Raw genomic sequence first — 23,617 nt, 5'->3', positions numbered from 1 at the left:
TGTAAGGTCACCCTCTAGTTTGATCTTGATGCCATGTCTTATTTTGAGGTGCTTTGACTGTCACGTGACGTCTATGCTAATATTGTTCAAATTCGCTAACTAGCTAGCCAACAACTGTAACGATGTGTTTGAGACAAGTGCTCATTGTGCAAATTTATGTTTTCAATAAACATTGGAGACGAAATATACTTACATGTCAACAATCCAAGCCAACCCCGTATGTTTTATTGCTAACGAGCCAACCTGTCTATTGGAGAAGCCGTTTGTGCCCAGAGCCATATACACTGAACAGAAATATAAACACAAAACGTAAAGTGTTGGTCCCATGTTTCAAAAGCTGAAATAAAAGATCCCAGAAATGTTATAAACTCACAACATTTTTATTTCTCTAAAATGTTGTGCATAAATTTGTTTACATCCCTGTTAGTGACCATTTCTCCTTTGCCAAGATAATCCATCCACATGACAGGTGTGGAATACCAAGACGCTGTTTAAACAGCATGATCATTACACAGGTGCACCTTGTGCCACTTTAAAATGTGCAGTTTTGTCACACAACACAATGTCTCAAGTTTTGAGGGAGCGTGCAATTGGCATACCGATGTCTACCAGAGCTGTTGCCAGAGAATTGAATGTTAATTTCTCTGCCATAAGCCGCTTCCAACATCTTTTTAGAGAATTTGGCAGTAAGTCCAACCGCACACCACGTATAACCACACCAGCCCAGGACCTCCACATCCAGCTTCTTCACCTGTGGGATCGTCTGAGACTAGCCACCCGGACAGCTGATGAGACTGTGGGTTTGCACAACCAAAGAATTTCTGTACAGACAGTCAGAAACTGTCTTGGGGAAGTTCATCTGCATGCTCATCTTCCTCACAAGAGTCTTGACCTGACTGCAGATCTTCGTCGTAACCGACTTCAGTGGGCAAATGCTCACCTTCGATGGCCACTGGCACGCTTGAGAAGCGTGCTCTTCACAGATGAATCCCGGTTTCAACAGTGTATGTTGTCTTGTGGGCGAGCGGTTTGCTGAACAGAGTGCCCCATGGTGGCGGTGGGGTTATGGTATAGCCAGGCATAAGCTACGGACAATGAACACAATTGCATTTTTTCGATGGCAATTTGAATGCACAGAGATATCATGACGTGATCCTGAGGCCCATTGTCATGCCATTCATCTGCCGCCATCACCTCATGTTTCAGCATGATAATGCACAGCCCCATGTCGCAAGATTCTGTACACAATTCCTGGAAGCTGAAAATGTCCCAGTTCTTCCATGGCCTGCATACTCACCAGACACCAGTCACCCATTGAGCAACCATTGAGCATGTTTGGGATGCTCTGGATTGACGTTTACGACAGCATGATCCAGTTCCCGCAACTTCGCACAGCCATTGAAGAGGAGTGGGACAACATTCCACAGACCACAATCAAAAGCCTGATCAACTCTATGTGAAGTAGATGTGTTACACTGCATGAGGCAAATGGTGGTCACACCAGATACTGCCTGGTTTGCTGATCCACGCCCCTCCTTTTTAAGGCATCTTGTGACTAACAGATGCATATCTGTATTCCCAGTCGTGAAATCCATAGATTAGGGACTAATGAATTTATTTCAAATGACTGATTTCCTTATATGAACTGTAACATCTTTAAAATCGTTGCGTGTTGTGTTTATATTTGGGTTCTGTGTATTTAGAGTTGTGCCAACTTTTAGAATTTGGGATATTTTTCTAATTCAAGACATTCAGTTACATAACATTGTTTAAATATTCCCCATGTAATGTTAATGGGGAACATGGCTGCATCTTGTAGTGTCATGTAAATGCATCATAATGCTCATTACAGACATTCAGTTTTATATATATATATATTTTTTTTTAAATATTCCCCATGTAATGTTAATTGGGAGCTAACATGGCTGCCATAGAATGTTGAAGTGTCATGTAAATGCATCGTAATGCAGAAACCTCTTCAAACTGTACTGTTTTTGGTACGGTAGCTACTCCGTCAGCCACAGGCAGAAGGGCTGTACAGGGAAAGGGAGGGCTGACGGCGAGGCAAAGTGGGGAGAGAGGAGAGGAAGAATTCGGGGCCTGACCACCACATCTCTTCATGCGAACTCGGGGCCTGACCACCACATCTTTTCATGCGAACTCGGGGCCTGACCACCACATCTTTTCATGCGAAGAAACTACACTGTCAAAAACGTTAGTAATTAGGTATAATTATTGTTGATGCATAGTTTGTTTTAGCATTAACGTTATATCTTACTGTTGGGGTAATGCATAGCTAGAATGTTGAATTGTTTACAAACTGACCAACTATCACTTTGCGAGTTCTCTCTGGTCGGTTGTTGCACTACGCTAGATAGCTAGGTTGCTAATGGTAGCTAACTGCACAACTGATACAAAACGTCCTACTATCTGTGGCTGCACTGTCTATAGGCCACAATTTTGTTGACTCCGCGTTTGTCACAATCTAGGTAGCTAGTCATTTTAGAAACATAACGTCAGCTAGCTAGGTCGTTTACGACATGCTTCTTCTTGGCCAAAATGCACACACAAAAAAACAAATGAGAATGGATGCTTATGTCTCATGTTATGAAAACCGTGCCTCTCAAAAACACGGGCCTGATTTCAAATGTTGACTTTTGCGTCTGTAATTTCATGAATTTCCCCCCCCGTTTTTTTCAGTCCTGTTGTTGGTCATCCGAAAACGACTCTGGCCCGGGCCCCAGTCCGCGGTCTTGAGTTAGATAGCCGAGTGTGATTGAAGCACATCTATCGGTGTCCCAGCACGTCTTTTCCACCAAGGAGGTAGTAATGGGTGACAGCAGAGGTAAGAGAATGCCACTGGTGTTTTCGAATGAATTTCGCTAACTATCAAGCCACTTCAGCATTTTGTTTTTATGTTCCAGCTGCAGTGGTCAACTATAGTTGGTGCATTAGAGATGCTTGTTGACAATATTTGCAATGGCTCAAGGCATAAGTTACTAAGCCACCTAACTGAATAGCCTAGTTGGCTATATCTACAAGGATGCACTCACAAATTACACCAAAAAAACATATCACCAGTTTTTAGTCTGATTACTACACACTTATTGGTATATACAGCTTGAAATGAATTGTGTAAATGTTCCTTACAAGCCAGAATGTTTAATACAATTATTTGAAATGACTCTACCAGTTAGTTTGTTTTCTGTGGTGTTGGACTTTCAGGTCGAAATTTGACACAAAATATCCACAAGAAAGTATTGTTTACTCAACTGTTTAGAGCGGCGGTACAGAAGTTGACATTTCTATCACCTGGCACATGTTCAAAACCATGTCAACACCTGCTGACACCAGTACATCACTGGGACCTATCCAGGACATCTACTCAAAATGGTGCCTGAGGAAGGCCTGCAGCGGTCCTCACACCCCAAACACGAGCTGTTCCCCTACCGCCGGGCAGATGGTATCGGAGCATGAGGTCTGATATCAAAAGGCTCAGACAGTTTCCATCTACATCCATCATCAGACTACTGAACACTTGAACGGGACTGACCACATCCACTGACTCTCCGCACCTTGGCGCACACACACACACACACACACAAACATCACAACTGCTGTTACATGACTCTTATTATGATTGCTAAATACTGTATTATAATTATGCTAAATGTTTATTCTATTCTACTGAGCCATTTACTTTTTTCATATTCTTATATTTTATTATTTCTTATTGTTGTATTTTTAAGAAGTAAGCATTTTGTTGGACGGTGTATACCATGTGTATCCCGAACATACGACTAATAAAACTTGACTTCAGTTAGTTTGCCTGCGTTGCGTGCATGTACATCCGTCTTGTGCACGTGCCTTCGGTCATGAGCAAACATGCGATGCATGCATGCATACTGAAGCCAGCAGGTATTTACATGGTTTTGCGCATGTGCTAGGTGGTGATAGAAACTTCGGTACCGGCGCTCTAAAAAGTCAGCTAAACAATACTTTCCTGTGGATATTTTGTTTCAAATTTCGACCAACATGGTGTTGGGCAACCGGTAAGTAAGTAGCCTTGGCTTGTGCGATCCGGAACAGCTCATAGGTTCCTGCCCTATCTCCTGTTTCTTTCGCTCGAGGCAGCTTGATGTACAAGTACACCCCCTGGACAGGACGCAAGTCTATCGCAGGGCCTTACACGGAATGAGGAGATGGCACGTGGGTACCTGCTTCTATAAACCAATGAGGAGATGGGAGAGGCAGGACTTGTAGCACGATCTGCGTCAGAAATAGGGATGACTTCTATTTTAGCCCTTGGCAACGCAGACGCTCGCGAGCAGTGTGGGCGCAATAACTGAATAACATGGATTTCTAATTCTAACCGCGTGCGGTGTGGTCAGCCTGCTACTCCAAATCTATCCCCTTAATGCTGAGTGCCAAGCGGAGGCGCATCAGGTCCCATTTTTACAGTCTTTGGTATTACTTGGCCAGAGATTGAACTCGCAACCTTCCAATCTCAGTGCAGACACTCTAACCACAAGGCCACTGAGTTGGTTATGGGTAGAGTAAAATCAAATGTAATTTTATTAAACTTTCTGGCTTGTAAGGAACATTTACATGATTTTGCAGTCATTAGTTTCAGGCTGTATATTCTAATTAATTGCTTATTACAGCCTAATTAATCGGACTACCCTGCTTTATTCAACCCGCATCAAATGTAAGATTCTAGCTGCTCACCTTTTAAGGCCCTCGAGGATGATTCACGTAAGTTACAAACCTGTGCAGAATGGGTGACCTACACATGTCAAGGAGACAGGTTTTAAACAAGAAAATTCAAGCTAACTAATGACCTACCCTTTCAAGCTAGCTTTTAATGTTTGATTGCTTAGTCTGCCTAAAGTCTGTGTTTTGTATTAGAATGTTTGATGCGTGGTGGTTGATTTGAAGTTTTCTTTCCTCTACTTTTTGATGTATTGTTGCTGTTTTCTTTTCTGCCTGGTATTGCCTTCAGAAAGTATCCCCCCTTGACTTTTTCCACATTTTGTGTTACAGACTGAATTTTAAAAATTGATTTAAATTGAGATTTTGTGTCACTGATCTACATACAATAACCTATAATGTCAGTGGAATTTGGTTTTAGAAATGTTTACAAGTTAATTCAAAATCAAACATCTTGAGTCAAGTATTCAACCCTTTTATGGCAAGCCTAAGTAAGTTCAAGAGTAAAAATGTGCTTAACAAGTCAAATAAGTTGCATGGACTCACTCTGTGTGAAATAATAGTGTTTTAAGATGATTTTTAAATGACTACCCCATCGCTGTACCCCACACATACAATTATCTGTTAGGTCCCTCAGTCGAGTAGGGAATTTCAAGCACAGATTCAACCACAAAGACCAGGGAGGTTTTTCAATGCCTCACAAAGAAGGGCACCTATTGGTAGATGGGGTAAAAAAACAGACATTGAATGTCCCTTTTGATCCTGGTGCAGTTATTAATTACACTTTGGATGGTGTACCGTTACACCCAGCCACTAGAATTAGGAAGGGAGCCTGCATATCTCAGTTGCCAGAGAAGAATAAAACCGCACAGAGATTTCACCAGGAGGCCAACAATGATTTTTAAATCAGTTACAAAGTTGAATGGATATGATAGGAGAACGGAGGATTGATCAACAACATTGCAGTTACGCCACAATACTAACACAAAACATGCATCCTGTTTGCAACAAGGCACTAAAGTAATACTGAGAAGAAAAAAAAGAAGCACAACCATTGAGTACCACTCTTCATATTTTCAAGCATGGTGGTCGCTGCCACATGGGGCGGCAGGTAGCCTAGTGGTTAGAGCGTTGGACTAGTAACCGAAAGGTTGCATGATCAAATCCCCGAGCTGACAAGGTAAAAAATCTGTCCTTCTGCCCCTGAACAAGGCAGTTAACCCACTGTTCCCCAGTAGGCTGTCATTGAAAATAAGAATTTGTTCTTAAGTGACTTGCCTAGTTAAATAAAGGTAAAATAAAATCAAAAATGTTATGGGTATGTTTTTCATCGGCAAGGACTAGGTCGTTTTTTAGGATAAATAATAAATCCTAGAGGAAAACTTGGTTCAGCCTGCTTTCCACTAGACACTTGGAGACATTCATCTTTCAGCAGGACAATTGCTTAAAACACGAGGCCAAATATATAGACTGGAGTTGCTTACCAAGATGACATTGAATGTTGCTGAGTGGCCTAGTTACAGTTTTGACTTAAATCGGCTTAAATCTATGGCAAGACTTGAAAATGGTTGTCTAGCAATGATTAACAATCAACTTGACAGAGCCTGAATAATTTTTAAAAAGATTAATGGCCAAATATTGTACAGTCCAGGTGTGCAAAGCTTTTAGAGACTTACCCAGAAAGACTCACAGCTGTAATTGCTGACAAAGGTGATTCTAGCATGTATCGTCTCAGGGTGTTGAATACTTATCTAATCAAGATAGTGTTTTTTATTTATTTATATTAATTCATTTTTCTTAATTTTTCTTTGACATTAAGAGTATTTTGTGTAGATTGTTTACAAAAAATGACAATTATAGATTTTAATCCCACTTTGTAACAACAAAATGTGGAAAAGGTCAAGTGTGAATACTTTCTGAAGGTTTGCATTGAACTTTGGAAATACACTTTCCAAATTCATTATTATTGGTATAAATTATTGCTTATACAGAATTATTCCAAGTGCTATATAAGGGGTCATTTACTGCATTTTTACACAGTTTAAAAACTCTAAATGCAATTTTAAACAACCAAAATTGACACCAGCCATTATCACCTTGGCTGCTGTAACTTCATTCACCTTAGTAGATAGGGGACATTCTACAAACACTTGTCTTACAACAATGAGCTGCTACACACTAGCCCAGCACCGGCTTAAAAATAACTCTAGTTTAATCTTATGTCAAACAGCAATTAACTAACCATCTACCACCTCTGCACTGTTTTAAGAAAAAAGTTGCGCTGTTCACTGCGGAGCTGCATTGATGCGCTGTCCCAAAGCCAGCCAGCCAGCCGCGAAAGCAGCCTTCCCGCCTCGGTTCTGAGCCGTCTGCATGATCCTAAAGCCGTCTCTCTGATTCCGCTACACTGTATTTGCCTTTTAATCGGGATTAGAATGATTTTAATGGCCTATTTTAAGTTGGTGTTGATCTAGGGTTTGCAACTGTTGTACTCTGCCTTACCCAATTGACACCCCTGGGCATGACCCTTGTAAAAGTAAGCACACACAGAACTAACTTTATTGTAGCTAGGGGAACTCATTCATTTTTTTCTTAAACTTGAGTTGTATGTAGGGTGTCATCTCACTTTCTGGCATATAATCCCTGTCGTTTCTCACCAGATTCCCGCAGCCCAGACAGCTCCTCTGTGTCCTCCCCTCCCTCGGGCCAGCGCTCGCCACCCCTGACCCCCACAGCTGCCGCCATGACTTCTCTGCCGCCCGTCACCTCGGCCGTCAACAGCCCCATCAGCAGCATGGGCTCGCCCTTCTCTGTCATCAGCTCCTCCCTGGGGTCGCCCTGTCTGCCCGGGACACCCTCGGTGGGCTACGGCCCCATCAGCAGCCCCCAGGTGAGCCCTGAGTTCCATACAGGTAGCTAACACTGTTCTGTTCTACCACTCTTCTTCTGCCTCATCTTTCACCTTTCAGGGTCGTTCAGAGATGGGAAGTTGGCGCCATTGTCAATAAATGCTGCTTTACAGTAGTGGCCCGTGTGAACCAAGTGTGACTTCATAGGCTGCAGTCAACATGTGTGTATCTGCCAGTATCATCAGCCTCTGGTGATTGGTTGAGAAGAGTATCACTTGTTGAGCTCACTTTTATTCTAAATTAACAATTGGCTGCTATTTTACGACCCCTAAAATGTGCAATATACTGTGATGTATGTTATTGTTAAATAGTGATAGGTGAAAAATGAATAGTTAAATATAGGGATATAATTGTTGACGGTAAACAGTATCGTTTAGGCAATATCGCAGTATTATTTTTGAGCTAGCTGTACCCGCATCAAAACTCTAGTATTTTTCCTTCAATGCTTGTTTTCTATATCATCTTTTAAATAGGGAGCCAATTTGTTTTCAGCACTTTTATTTCCATGGTTGATCAAAACTCGTATTATCATGTCTCTCTCTTGTCCCTCTGCAGCAGACATATGGTGAGCAATATGTTTGGAACATCGAATCGCAATAAAATCACAGTATCGAATCGCAATACATATAGAATCGCAATACATATCGTATCGACACCTAAGCCTCGTGATAATATCGTATCGTGAGGTCCCTGGCAATTCCCAGCCTTATAGGTCAAGTGAAGTTGTGGATAACTACCAAAGGCAAACGTGAAACCATACATATCTAAATGTTGTAAATCATTGATTCTTAAAAGTAGCATTTTTTTTCTTCTGTGAAATCAACCACGAAACAGTATTATTTGGGTACTTTTTTTAAACATGTTGGCCTTTTTCTTTGAATGCGTTCTGACTTTAAAAACCTCACAAAATATTAAATTAATTGAGTAATGGTTAAATTATGACATTTTAGATCAAGGGTGCCAGTGGATGAATCATTGGTTGCCCTCAAAACCACACATCAAAAGATCAAACTCTCCCTGTCCTCTTCCTGCGTATGACTAGAAAATAGGGAACACATTCTGCAATATTTCCATGAAATATATACAGTACCAGTCAAGTTTGGACACACCTACTCATTCAAAGGTTTTTCTTTATTTTTACTATTTTCTACATTGTAGAATAATAGTGAACATATCAAAACTACGAAATAACACATGTAGTATCCAAAAATCATGAAGTAACCAAAAAAGTGTTAAACAAATTAAAATGTGTTTTATATTTTAGATTCTTCAAATAGCCACCATTTGCCTTGATGACAGCTTTGCACACTCTTGGCATTCTCTCAACCATCTTCACAAGGTAGTCACCTGGAATGCATTTCAATTAACAGGTGTCTTGTTAATTTGTGGAATTTCTTTCCTCCTTCATGCGTTTGAGCCAATCAGCTATGTTGTGACAAACTAGGGTTGGTATACAGAAGAGGGCTGTATGTGTTATTTCATAGTTTTGATGTCTTCACTATTATTTTACAATGTAGAAAATAGTAAAACAAAAGAAAAACCCTGGAATGAGTAGGTGTGTCCAAACTTTTGACTAGTACTGTACATAAAATCCATAAATTCACATGCACAAAGTATAGTTTTTAAATCTACATTTAATTTATCTGCGTTTGCGAACATTTTATGTAGATTTTTTTATTTTTTTCCCCGGCACAAAATGATTGGTCCAAGGGGCTCGTAGTGGCAGCATAGTAGTGAATATCCAAACAAATACCCGTACTGTCCGTCCCTGAGTGTGCCCATCCATCCCTCTTTCTTTCCTCCCCTGCCCTCTACTTCATCCCTTTCTTTTTACTTCACAGATCAATATGTATACCAGGAGTGCAGAGGTAAGAACCCCCCCCCCCCCCTCTATTACCACCTCTGCCTTTCTCTATATTGGTTGTTTTATTTCCTCTATCTCCTCTCACATCAGATGGTCCTTTTCAGTGTTATTTCTCCTCCTCTCCCTCCCTTGCTTTTTCTCTTTCTTTCTCCTCCCTCCCCCCCATTTCACTTTTTGCCTCTGATTCTCCTCAAACGTCCTAATCCGGCTATGAGGATGCCTTGAGACTTAACCTGCTTGAACTGGTGAGGGCGAGAAGTGCTCTGTAATCTCTATTGCTTTGAGGGCGAGGGAGGCTCTTTTCTCCGACCAATGATGCCTGGGCGTGCGAACGGGTAACTGAATGTGGCTTTAATACTGATCAACCAGCCCACTCAAAAAGATAGCAGGCAATATGTATGTGATTGTTGGATGCATGAAAGTACTGATGTTTTTTTGTCATTTTTCTTGAAATATGACAGCTCTGTATCTATGACTCCAAATAATCAAACTTAAGGAGTGATGTGCTGTCAGTACATGACACATCCTCCCCTCTCACTCCTGCCCCTATCCCCTCCCCCCTTTCTCTCTGCCTCCAGATCAACTCCACAGTTTCCATGTCGGGCCTGCACGCGGTCAGCAGCTCGGATGACGTGAAGCCTCCGTTCGGGCTGGGAGGCCACAGCCCAGGGGGCCCCATGCTCTCCCAAAAGCGCCTGTGTGCCATCTGTGGTGACCGCTCCTCTGGTAAGTCTAGGCCCAATCCCAAACTGGCCGCTAGACCCTATGCTCTTGTGGAGATCGGAGATGAATTGAATGGCGTATGCAATATGGCCAAAACCCCACCCAGCCTGGGGGGGGGGGGGGGGGGCTGAGAGAGAAGCAGTAGTGCAATATGCTTTGTTTATTAAAGGGTAGTTCTGTCCAAAATTGTACAGGCGTTGAATGAAATTTAGTTAGGTGGTGTGGATGTTTCTCATGAATTTGGGTTTGACACCCATAGATTTCCGCTGTGCATAGTGGGATCTACACAACATGGCATTGGCTACATGGACTTATAGCCTTATGGTATGGAAACGTCATATAAGCCTAGATTTGGGGTTACCTTTCCGTAGTGTAGAAAATTGTAAAAAAAAGCTGCATAAAATGTTTAAAACACAGTAGCGAATTGTTTTTCATCTCTCCCTTGTCTGTACCAGTTCAGTTTCTACTAAAAGGGGCCGAAACACTTCCATGTATTTTCATTGCCATCACACCTGAAGAACAATGCGCTTTAGGCTTAGTGCCTGAATGATTGAAAGGTGTTTGTTACTGATGTAACCTTCCCTCCTTTTGCTATCCCCCTATTCCCTCTCTATTGTTGTCCATTTGCATTCCTCTTTCTTGTCATTCTCTCTATAGGTAAGCACTACGGAGTGCACAGCTGCGAGGGCTGCAAGGGTTTCTTCAAGCGCACGGTGCGCAAGGACCTGAGCTACACCTGCCGGGACAACAAGGACTGCCTGGTGGACAAACGCCAGCGCAACCGCTGCCAGTACTGTCGCTACCAGAAGTGCCTGGCCTGTGGCATGAAGAGGGAAGGTAAGGGGGAGCCTAGCAGTCTGCTGTCCTCAACTAGCATTCAATATGGCTTATTAAAGGGTAACGCTATCACCAGGTAAGGCTTGAAATGGAAGGAGAGGCCGAGAGGGATGCAATTGGAGACATGAGGAGCGGGACTGCGACGAGACAGAAAGGGTGAGGGAGAGCTAGGATCCTTATTGAAATTGGGTCTGACTTGCTACAGTAAGAAAGTAGAAGTAAGAGGGATGGGGCCCCTTGTGTCCCCTAACCCGAAGACCCCCACTCACCAACCGTCCTGTTGCCCTGCTGAAATAACACTGTTTGACATTGTTGCCGAAAAGATTGTATTGTTAAAAAACTATTTCCAATTGCTGTTTTTAAATCCACTTAAATAATCTATGTATAATAAAGATGTCTAAGAGCATTTAACAATTTTTGAGTATTGTAATATGAATTTCTAAGGGCAGAGTATTGATTGTACTCAAAGGGGATGGAAAGAACGAGAAAGAGGTAGAGAGAGGGGGATGGAGAGCCTTGTAAACACTAACCCCTGTCCCCCTCTCTCTCCCCTCTTGTTTCCTCTCGTTTTCTCTCTCCCATCTTCTGTAGTGGTCCAAGATGAACGACAGAGATGTAAGGAGAATGGCATTTAATTAGTTGGTGGGGAATAGTGCAGAGTACTTGTTATGTAGTTGTATGTCAATGCTCAGAAATGGACCATCCCACACGGAAGACGGCGCTCTCTTGTCTACAAGACTTTGAAACAATCATCCTTTTTCTAATGTTTGTGCATTTTTCAAATGTTTTATTTGGTCAAGAGGTAAAACAACAATATTTTGTTGTTTTGTTGTGATGGTCCATTTCTGGGTGAGGTATGTTGCAGAATGTATTGGTATAAAACTCTAATTACCAGGCGCAATGTAAGTCTTAAGGCCCTGATATACTATAGCCATCGGGCGTACAACATTGCCATCAGCCGTTGAGGAAATGCTTCCTTTGAAATCAATGAAAGCTGCTTCACTACCCTTGTTGTGCTCGCGTTGCGTCATGTCCAATGGCAGCGCCCAAGCTCAGGAATCGCAAAGGTTCAATTCTTGACGCCGCGTTCATTCAATCTTGTAAATTGGAATAATGAGAAATAAAGTTGATTTTGGTTGCATATAGCCTCCACTATACTCCACTGGTTATTTTACTAAGATTTATGAAGTCAAGAAGCTACTACTTCTAGCTAGCTAGCTACGTTGACTAGCTAGGTTCACAATGTAAACAAAGGCAACTTGTGTAATTCGAGGATCATTTAGTACAACCACTACCAACAATTTAATGAGTGCTTGCGAAAAACTGGACCAAAGCTATCGTACTTACGCATAATTGATGAATATGGTAAGGTACAGTAGGGGAAAATAGAGGAAAGATGTTCTTCCCCTCTGTTCCTCTCCGCTCTCAAAACAACATGCTCTGTGTAGCAGGTAGAACATCACATTGACACAACGCTGATAGCAACACAACGCTTATCGTGGAGTTAGTGTTACTGTTCTCAGTATCGCTGACATTGTGTAAAATCGTATTACCATCATATTACTGTGGTGTCGGGCTGATTCACATATGTCCCTGCATTTGCTGATGGTGGTGCACAGATGATTGGTATTGTTGTGCCAGTTTATGTGGTTTGGGATGACTTCAAAGATATATATATATATAAATAAAAAAAAATATATATATATATATATATAACCTATAATGTGCCATAGGAATATACCTTTTATTGTGGGGTGATTGTAATAGGAAAATTCTTTTGATGGCTGATGGGAATCAGATATCAGTCTTGGGGCCACAGGAAAGCAGCTTGCGAGCCTGATGTGGCCCCCAGGCCTTGAGTTTGAGACCCCTGGTGTGAAAGGTTAAAAAAAAAAAGCTTTGTTGTTTGAACTAACCCGGGAAATGTACATATCTGTGTATCTCCTTTTCCTCTACCTGTGTCATTTTTTACTTTCCTCATTTCACATTCCTCTCAACTTTTTTCTTGTTCTTTTCTTTTTATTTCACCACCTTTCTCTCTCACCTTTCTCTTTTTTTCTTCACTTTGCTTCCCATTTGCTCTCTCCCTCCCTCTCCACCTCACTTCCCTGTCCTGCTCTTTCTTTATCTTTCCCCCCTCCATCCTTCTCCCTCTGCTGCTCCCTACTTTCCCCTCCTGTGCCTCTTTCCTTCTCGCTCCCCAACTCTCTCGTCCCCTCCTTCCGTCTGCCCTTCCTGTGCCCCTGCAGCCGTACAGGAAGAGCGCCAGAGGAACAAGGAGCGGGAGAGCGAGGTGGAGTCGACCAGTGCCGTCAACGAGGAGATGCCCGTGGAAAAGATCCTGGAGGCCGAGATGGCCGTGGAACAGAAGACCGAGCTGCATGCAGACGGGAGCTCCGGGGACAGCTCGGTAAATGTGTGTGTGTGACCCACCGTCTGACCCCGCAACGCACACATACCAACTTCTCTTACTCCACTGTCTAGAGATTTGATTGTGCGACTGAGCCAACAATTTATTGTGATACAATATATTCTTAGATAAATGACCCGCTTAGTTTAAATGTGATCCTAAGGTCTCCAGTCTCTATTTTGTGCCCTATGTTGAAGTCTCTCTGTTCCTCTCTCCAGCCCAACGACCCAGTCACCAACATCTGCCAGGCTGCAGACAAGCAGCTGTTTACCCTGGTGGAGTGGGCCAAGAGGGTCCCCCACTTCTCTGAGCTGGCCCTGGACGACCAGGTCATCCTGCTACGTGCCGGTACGCTCAAAAAGCCTTCGCCATTTCATGTTCATCAGCACCAAACGGAAGAAAGCTAACTGAAACAGGGAGGGACTACCTGGACATATCCAATAAAACTAGTTTTTTTTTAGTTGTAAAAAGTTTTTTGTCATGCACCCTAATGAACACAGCCCTGCTCAGCTTTGACCTCATTAAATCCAAGCCGTTCACAGCCCTACATGGATAGGCTGATGACCCTGTCTCTCTCCAGGTTGGAACGAGCTGCTGATCGCTTCCTTCTCTCACCGCTCCATCAGTGTGAAGGACGGCATCCTATTGGCCACCGGCCTACACGTGCACAGGAACAGCGCCCACAGTGCCGGCGTGGGAGCCATCTTCGACAGGTAACACACACACATGTGCGATGGACCTCGGTGAAGCACATAGAAGCAGCCTTTTACATGTTCATTTTCAAATAAAAGCTTATAAACTGCAGGGAGAAAGATTGAAAAAAAGGTGCCCCTGAATGATTTAAGCATTCTGCATTGGTTTTTCCGTAAACAGTCGACACTTAATGTCTAGTGTTTTTGTAATGGCAGTTTATTTTATTTGATCATACACGCCGTCATATAAACACTTTACCATACATGTGTTTGTAGAACATAATTTTCAGTCATGGTCATGCCTGTTACTGTTATTATTCATTAAATGGCCATTTCTCTTTGGAGTCCAGATGAGTTTGTTGAAATGAGCTGAATCATTTTCCTGACTAAAGGGAGAATGGAGCACTTTCGGTAGAGTTCGTGCATATATTATGATTACATTTTGTGACGTTTTTGTTCATTTTGGACTACGGTCAGGATTTTTTTGGGCTGTTCGAGCACCCAGCATTTTTTCTGGAGGCAAGCCGAAGTTCAGAGACAAAGTCTACGACCTTTCATTGGTCATTGGTCAACAGTAGGGATTCTTCAGTGAAGTCTTTGTTGTCATTCAACAAGAGACGACTTGTTTTCATGTACATTTTTTAATTGAAAATACACCAAACATCTTAGATGTAAAATTGCACGACTGACATCTATTCGGGCAAAACGTCTAAATTAATGACAGGTTTTTTTTTAGTTATCTTAGATTAATTTTGATTATTTTGAGGAAGTGTATACTGGCTACAGTGTCTCAAAATGGACAAACAGTACTATTGCGCGCTTTTTTTTCTCGTTTTGCAAGCAAAGGTCTTTTAAGGGAGTATGCGAGCACACTCGTTCGGTTCGGCTAGCTGAGTTTGGCCAGGTGCCAGCCGAACTGAAGCATGCTGACGCCTTTAGACTGCCTCTAGAATGATGCAGCGTGCCAGAACGCTGGGGACTAATGCTTAATGTACTGTAGACGTCACTGTTGATTTCACTAGGATACCCTCCTCCCCCCCAACACAGCCACACACACACACGGGGCACATTCATCTATTCCATTTTACATTGGCAGATGTCAGTATTTTATTCAGTAGCGTAAAATAGCCTTTAATCAAGCGGCATGGCACCTGTCTTGAGCAAAATCCTGCACTCATCGCGTGCCCACCCCAACTCAATAGGGTCGCCACATCACATGGTGTGAATTCATTGTTTATTACACAGTAATTACATTGTTATTAATAGTTCGTAAACGGCAAGACTCCCAATTCCCACAGGAATTTAAGCATCTCTTGGATTAACTGGTTGCAGGCTTTTGTTTCAGATTCATCGCAATCTAGACATCCTTCCGTAAATGTGGTCCGCTGAATGTTTTTTTTTTTGTGTGTGACGTGTCTTTTTTTTGTTTCCTAAAAAAAGCATTATTTCCTTCATTCATTTATGATTTATGCCAAATCGATTTGATTAAGATGATTAAACTGCCCTGATCATATTACTGCATTGTTCCTTTGACTATTTATTATGCTCCTCTATTGGCTTATGCTTCTCTGCTCTACTGTCATTGGCCCATGCTAATACCCATAACCCTTTTGTGCTGATTTGGTTAAACCATTTTCATGAAGGATTTTTTTAAATGATCCGTACCTACCCAGAAAGTTTTATATGCTAATTATCGAGGGTACAATGAAGTATGCCTAAAATGCTATGGTAGTGAAGATAAGCAGAGGTCTTGGGTAATACTGTATAGAACTAGTTAAATAAAGGTTCATTAAAAAACAACAACATTAAATAAATAATAACTATTTGCCCTATTTCAATCAGACCCAATATGAACGTTTTCTCCTTTTAAATCTTGTCTGTGCTCAAACGTCTCGGACCTATTTATTGCTGTGTTACATTTGGCATATTTTTGTCATTCCTCAAGCTTTACTTCCCATAGTTTAAATGCTATCTAAAACATTTTCATCAGGCCCAAGTCTCCATCAACAAGAGCCTGTAGCTTGTTAGTCCCAGAAGTGGAACTGGGCACCAAAATGCAATGTAGAGTCTAACTTACCTGTTCCTCTGGGCCCAAACCAACGCAGGGGGGGACAATGTAATAACAATGTAACTGTGTAATAACATTGTAATAACACATTGTAATTGAATACACAGGGAGAGTGCGCACAATGCAGAGGTTGGAGCCATATTTGACAGGTAATGACATCACTACACGCCTACCTTCCCCTATCAACAACGAACACAAAACAAAACAACGCCACAAAATAAACGCTTTTCTTGGCCCAGTTGTTGAGTGAGAGAATCTGGCAGAGAAAGTGCTGTAATTAGCCCAGGTAAAAGAGCGGGTCGTGTGTATCTTGTCCGCTCGTGTTGGGTTCTGTTTTTCCTCTTTTCTGTCGTAGTGCAGGCTCGACTGGTCGCTGGCGCAGCGTCGACAAAACACCAGCTGCTAACTTCCTTCCCTTCATCTTCTTTCTGTCCTTATTAAATTATTGCATTACCCAACATTTTTTGCGACGTGCAGTAGTTTATAAATAAGAAAAGTGTGGTTTGGGCTTGGATGGAATTTCTAGATTGTGTGGTTGTAGTGTAACGTTTAAATGCACAGTGTAAAGAGGATGTAAAACTTGTATCCCTGCCCTTCTGTTACTTTCTTTATTTAACTGCTGCATCGTTGAGTGGAACTGTGGTGAACCCTAGAGAAGATGCTAACCCATCTCCTCCCGTTCTCTCGTCCCTCTGTCACACCTCCCCCTCCTCGACCCTGGTTGTAGAGTTCTCACTGAGCTGGTCAGTAAGATGAGAGACATGCAGATGGACAAGACCGAGCTCGGCTGCCTCCGAGCCATCATCCTCTTCAACCCAGGTAATGATATCCGCTCAAATAATGGTTTGAGACGAGATAACGATTTAAGCCGTTTCAGACCAGATTATGACTTCAGTCATTTCATCCCCGATATAGCATGATGTCAGGAAGAATCACATGTTTATTATTCTCGGTTCTATAGTGCCTGTGTTTGTTCCTGCATTCAGATGCTAAGGGCCTGTCCAGCCCAAGTGAAGTGGAATTGCTGAGGGAGAAAGTGTACGCATCGCTGGAGTCCTATTGTAAACAGAGATACCCGGACCAGCAGGGCAGGTACAAGAGAAACACACAGACATACTATAGCACCTATCCGCACAATACTCCCACGTCACCGCCATGATTGACCTCACTCGTTCTCCCCCATCGCCCCAGGTTTGCTAAGCTCCTCCTCCGGCTGCCAGCGCTGCGCTCCATTGGCCTGAAGTGCCTGGAGCACCTGTTCTTCTTCAAGCTGATTGGCGACACCCCTATCGACACGTTTCTCATGGAGATGCTAGAGGCGCCCCACCAGCTGACCTAAGAACCAGGTTCTGCCCTGGTCCATTTTGCACCAGGGGTTCTAGTTCTGGCACCCTGGTTCTGGGGCTTCACCATGTCTGCTGGTTTTGATGTCCCACTCACACCAACCCCACCACCCCTTCTTCACCCATAACCCCCTCCCCCAAGCTTATACAGCTCCGAAAGACCATATGCTGTCAAACACACAGAAGCAAACACTTTTTCACGTAGGGGTTAAGACACATTGAAGTATCTCCTTTCTAACGGCATATACAAGTTTTATCATGAGTTATCCTTCAGTTGGTAGCCTCCAGCTTTGAGTGTAAACGCTTCTGCGAATCTGGTAGACCTCTCAGCTTCTTGTGGGGTTCGTAGGTTATTCAGATACATTGCTGTGCGCATAGATATGACGAGTGGCTTACTCCGTCTAAGGCTTTACTCTTGGGTTTAACCCAAACACGTCATGATCAGGTGCGTAATATTTCAATCAACTGTCACCCAACTTCTATTGGTCAGGACACAGCCAATAGAGGCAGACACGCCCCTCTGAGTTCACCAATCTGAATGTGATTTGAATAGTATGCTTTATTCATGCTTAAATGCGCTGAATTCATTCTAAAGTACTGTACTCTTAAAATGAGACCTTTTTAAGGCATTGAAATCCAAGGAGGGGGCACTTTGGTTGGCCCTTAAAGCTCACACCAGGCTTTCAAAGAGAAACTGACTTGTAAGATGTGTTCTTTGTTGCATTTTGCTGTTTGTTCTCTAAGTGCAAACAAGGGCCATTGGGCACAGGAAGTGAGTGCAACCTTGTTCAAGAGCACTGCGTTCATTGGTGCTGTTTTAGATGTTTCTTTTTGTTTGATACCCTCTACTTTGCTAATGGTCATTTTTGCACTCTGTGAAACATTACTGTGTAAGTAAACATTTGTTGCAGAAACCTATCTGCCCAGCTTTTAAGAAACTGGGGCAACCACAACGAATCTCTCCATCTCTCATCATATGTCTTCTCAAGAGCCAAGGTGTTAATGGCCGTGCTTCGTTCTGTGAAATGGCCATCCGGTCTAAGAAAGCCTTGATATCATTAGATATCTTGTTCCAGTGGTCTAGTGTACCCCCTACAACTCCCCTTCTACAATATGTAAATAAGATGACACATCTGCTCCTTCACTAGAGCACGACTGGGCAATCCCAATATGTGCATACAGTAGGGAAAACACAGGGGTTAGCAAGCATATTAGCACACAACAAAAAGTATTCCCCGATTAGCAATATGAACAGATAGTGTACACATTCAATATGTACTGTAAAAAAAATATATATATATAATCGTAAAGGGTTTTACCCATAGACTGGATTTTAAGCTTGAAAAACCCACCTCGTTGTCACTGACTATTAGGTCTAGTTGTTGTGTTGGTAGTTCCGTCACTCTTGACGCGATGGTATTCTATAGGGCTGCTGTGTCACGGGCAGGGCGATAGATCCCGCCCCCTCAGCCTGCCCAGCCTGTGACAATACTTTGTGTTTTATTGTGGAGTTGATTGGTTGGCTTCAGCCGATGACCCTGCCAGCCATCTACCGCGACTGTATTGTGTGGTCTGCTTACACAAAGCTAAGCAATAGGGGCCGATTCAGCTTCCCCCCATAACAGAACTAGCTGTCAACACATTAGATACAATCTTTGAACTGAAATATTAAAAGGGCATCGTTACACACAACGTGAGCAATATTGGCGGATGCATAACGATTGAGACCATATTGTGTGCATAGAAGGATTTAGATGTGTGGGTCGTTTATGAAGTATTTGGAGATTGGTATTATTTACCATTCAGAACAGAAATTAGGATGTAGAATAGAGATTGCTGTATCGCTTACTGGACAGAAGTTCAACTGTCCTAAAGTTGGGTGCTACACGACTCGTGGTCTTACAATTATAGATGTGCTTGTTTACACCAGTGGAGGCTGGTGGTAGGAGCTATAGGAGGATGGGCTCATTGTAATGGCTGGAATGGAATTGACATTTTAGTAATTTTAGAAGACGCTCTTAAGCAGAGCGACTTAGAGGAGCAATTAGGGTTAAGTGCCTTGCTCAAGGGCACATCGGCAGATTCTTCACCTAGTCGGCTCAGGGATTAGAACCAGCAACCTTTCGGTTACTGTCCCAACTATCTTAACCGCTAGGCTTCCTGCCGCCCGTTCAGTGGAATGCTGTCAAACACGTTGTTTCCATGTGTTTGGTACCATTCCATTTATTCCATTCCCGCCATTACAATGAGCCCGTCCTCCTATAGCTCCTCCCACCAATGCAAACACAGTACACAAACAAAACGCTAAGAGTGTGCAAGTACACACCCTCCACCTTTTTTCCCTCTTGAAACTGAGGTCTACTTAAGATAGGATTCCCACTCGGCCGTACTCTTTTCAGCCGATCCCCTACATTGACTTGCAGTCAGCCCTTTCTGGCGGGAGAGGAACACCTCCCCCATGTAATGTGGATATGGAGGATGATACCTGTCTAACAGGGTGTCTTACTCGAAGCCTGTGAACAGGCCGTGGGAGCACTGTAGACCATTTACATGCCCGTCGGGTTTATGTACGTCTATACATGTGAATATACACGCTCTGTTCCTCAGTGTCCAGATTGCGAATGTACAGAGAAGAGCTGCGTCGCTTGTTGTCGCATCCCGATTTCAGAGCTCTGAATCGAATTCGGAATCAGTCTCTGCAGAATAAAATGAATGAGTAGAACTCGAGATCAGTCTTAACGAATTTAGTCCCACAGGGTAGAGTATCTGATCTGTGTATCCCCAGTGTGAACCACGATCTTGTCACGATGTTGGCAACAACCCCTCGTGTAATTCCCTCGTTTTTTGGGGGGAGCTTCCTCAGTTGAATGTGAACGCATTTCAATCTCCCATTTCTTAACACTAGAAAAGCCTGGCCTTGAGGGACCCCTCTTCAAGCCAAAACGAAGTCTTTGACTCCAACATTCTAACAGTCTAATAAATTAATTTCATATATGCTATTGGGAAAATAATATTTTGCTTGTGTTTATGAAGGTCTTAGGTAACAGAATGCCAAAAAATGTATTATTTCAAAGAACAAAATAGCATTTTCATGAGTTTGTTACTGTAGGCTATATGTTTTCTCATGCTCAAGTGTAGAGCTCATGGAACAGAGGTCATTATTGGAAAAGTGATATTTTGAAATAGAGCCAATTTTGGATACTATATAGAAATCAGTCTTACCTGCATGTGACTCCGTAGGAGGATTTGAAAAAGTCACTTGTCGCTCCGAAAAATATATATCCTCTTTTTAAAACTGCTTATAACACAAAATGCTAACATGCGTGTGTTAGACATATTTAGGAAAAGTCAAAATGGCAGAGATATTTAAATGTCATATTTAGTCAAAATGACTCACTTGCCTCTTCTAATGCTGTAACAGTGCATTTTAAAGTGAATCCCTTGTTATGCTGTGTCTTGTCCTATAAAATTCAGTTTAGCTGTGAGCAGAGATTACTTCGTATAGTATAACAGCCCTATAAGAATTCTACAGGTTCTATAAGCTAAGCATTTTCAGGTTGTTCAGGCAGACAGTTCATCAGAAGAAGATTTTTTTTAACTGCCTGTACACTATGTTTATGTGCCTGTGTTGATATGTCACTATGTCCACTGTGTACAATGAAGTCTTGGTCTGGTTATACCAGCAAGCTTGGGTGTGCTGCAGCATGGAGAGAGGTTTTCAACAACACAGACAGATGCACAGAAGAGCATGGGCGCAAGCGAAGTGGGGCGTGAATTTGCGGACATGTTGCCCGGGCCCTTCTCTTCCCTTGCCAACCGAGTGCAGTGTCCCTTCGGTATTACTTGATGGCAGTGCTGCGGCGGTCTTCGCCCTTGGAGACAGACCGCCGGTGTGCGGCCCAAAGATGCGTGTCCCTCGTGACCGCGTGCACTCAAGGCAGACGCCTGGACCTTTTGATTACGTTCATTTATCTTCAACTTACTTATGAAATCACTTCCTTAAAAAAAAAAAAAACGCTTAAGCTTTTGCAGCCTGTGAAGCTGTTATGTGTTGGTATCTAGCGGGATGCAATACTTATTTAATAGGCACCCTGGTGCAAAGGTCAACTCTATGATGATCAAAACACCCCATGCGGTTGGTTGGTGCCACCCCTGTGATGACGTAACACTGCCAAACGGGTGTGAAGGCCAGCGTTGATGCTGTGCCACGCTGAGGCCCCGTGGCTGACTGTTGAGTATTCAGAGTGTTGTGCTTTGTCACTAAAGAACTCCCCTTTATAAGAAAGGTGCCACAGCAAGGGGGAGGGCACTAGTCGGGGTGGTCCCTATGGTGATTATACTGTGCATTGGTGCTTTTCTTTAAGTGGCCCAAGAGGGCAGAGTTACAAGCTAGGAACGTGCACCGATAATTTGGCTATTTGGATCACAGTTTTGTCTTCCGTGTCCAGCGCAAACAGGAGTGTGTTAACGTAGAAAAATATGCATTGGACACTGCCAGCAAACCTTGGCTTAAGCTGAGAAAAAAATTGGAGCCAATGCATAGATCCCAAAGGTGCGCGCTGAAGTCACGCCTCTGGATAGTGTCCCATTACGCAGATGAACTTGAGGGGAGGGCCACCTCAACATGCTCAGAGGAGAATGCGTTCAAAGTGGGATAAGTGCTTAGGATGGTAGACTTTCACTTGATCAGAGTTGTTTTGTTGATCAAGAAAAGCTGTTTTCGTTAGATCTCGAGATTTCCTGTCGTTGATTCCCGCCAAAATACACTGCTTCTTTGTTGTGCTTGACTCTTTCCTTTGACCGCGCTATTCATCTGTCTGTATTCAGGACTATTAAACACATGCAGGAACTGTTATATCACATGGGAGCTTCAGTTTCCTTTTTCTCATGTCTATTTTTTTTGTCATGTTTTTATCTCTGACTCCAGCATACATGTGGAAATGATTGACTGTTGTGTGTTTTGGGGAAGGAAAGTCATTTTTTTGTCATTTAATTTGGAATCTGTTTCTGTTGTATCATGTCCGAGTAAAGGTTTTAATACTGTACCATTCCTGTCTTGGTGGATTTTGTCTGTCCATGCTTTTCAGTGTATGTTTCAAAATAAGCATTCAAAGAACAATGTGGAACATTTGACTTGTTGGAAGCTTGACAACCATGTACTATTGGATTCAACATTTTGATTTACAGTTGAAGTCGGATGTTTACATACACTTAGGTTGGAGTCATTAACATGTTTTTCAACCACTCCTCAAATTTCTTGTTAACAAACTATAGCTTTGGCAAGTCGGTTAGGACATCTACTTTGTGCATGACACAAGCAATTTTTCCAACAATTGTTTACAGACAGATTATTTCACTTAGAATTCACTGTATCACAATTCCAGTGTGTCAGAAGTTTACATACACTAAGTTGACTGTGCCTTTAAACAGTTTGGAAAATTCCAGAAAATGATGTCATGGCTTTAGAAGCTTCTGATAGGCTAATTGACATCATTTGAGTCAATTGGAGGTGTGCCTGTGGATGTATTTCAAGGCCTACCTTCAAACTCCGTGCCTCTTTGCTTGACATCATGGGAAAATCAAAAGAAATCAGCCAAGACCTCAGAAAACAAATTGTAGACCTCCACAAGTCTGGTTCATCCTTGGGGGCAATTTCCAAACACCTGAAGGTGCCACGTTCATCTGTACAAACAATAGTACGTAAGTATAAACACCATGGGACCAGCATATGCAGCCATCATACCGCTCAGGAAGGAGATGCGTTCTGTCTCCTAGAGATGAACGTACTTTGGTGCGAAAAGTGCAAATCAATCCCAGAACAACATCAAAGGACCTTGTGAAGATGCTGGAGAAACAGGTACAAAAGTATATATCCACAGTAAAATGAGTCCTTTAACGACATAACCTGAAAGGCCGCTCAGCAAGGAAGAAGCCACTGCTCCAAAACCGCCATAAAAAAGCCAGACTGCGGTTTGCAACTGCACGTGGGGACAAAGATCGTACTTTTTGGAGAATTGTCCTCTTGTCTGATGAAACAAAAATATAACTGTTCGGCCATAAT

At 42.7% G+C, this 23,617-nt stretch overlaps 1 protein-coding gene across 14 annotated transcripts; it reads left to right on the top strand.

The window, feature by feature from the left end:
- Window positions 1-1,903: 1,903 nt before the first annotated feature.
- On the top strand, window positions 1,904-22,601 carry LOC115173554 (retinoic acid receptor RXR-beta-A). 14 transcript variants are annotated; one of them, XM_029731759.1, is made up of 14 exons: window positions 1,904-2,214; window positions 2,701-2,845; window positions 7,371-7,600; window positions 9,461-9,487; window positions 10,062-10,209; window positions 10,864-11,043; window positions 11,635-11,658; window positions 13,293-13,453; window positions 13,672-13,801; window positions 14,034-14,166; window positions 16,321-16,362; window positions 16,941-17,032; window positions 17,200-17,305; window positions 17,405-22,601. In XM_029731759.1, the coding sequence occupies exons 2-14, from the start codon at window positions 2,830-2,832 to the stop codon at window positions 17,550-17,552; spliced, it is 1,437 nt and encodes a 478-aa protein (XP_029587619.1). In that variant the 5' UTR covers window positions 1,904-2,214; window positions 2,701-2,829; the 3' UTR covers window positions 17,553-22,601. The 14 variants fall into 14 exon arrangements, with proteins under 14 accessions (XP_029587619.1, XP_029587618.1, XP_029587624.1 ...); XM_029731758.1 differs by having other exon boundaries at window positions 13,293-13,459; XM_029731764.1 differs by lacking the exon at window positions 9,461-9,487.
- Window positions 22,602-23,617: the final 1,016 nt, after the last annotated feature.

This window comes from Salmo trutta, chromosome 34, assembly GCF_901001165.1.
Source record: "Salmo trutta chromosome 34, fSalTru1.1, whole genome shotgun sequence".
Lineage (NCBI taxonomy): Eukaryota > Metazoa > Chordata > Actinopteri > Salmoniformes > Salmonidae > Salmo > Salmo trutta.
Note: the sequence above shows the minus strand (reverse complement) of the source record. Positions and strands in the feature narration are given on the sequence as shown.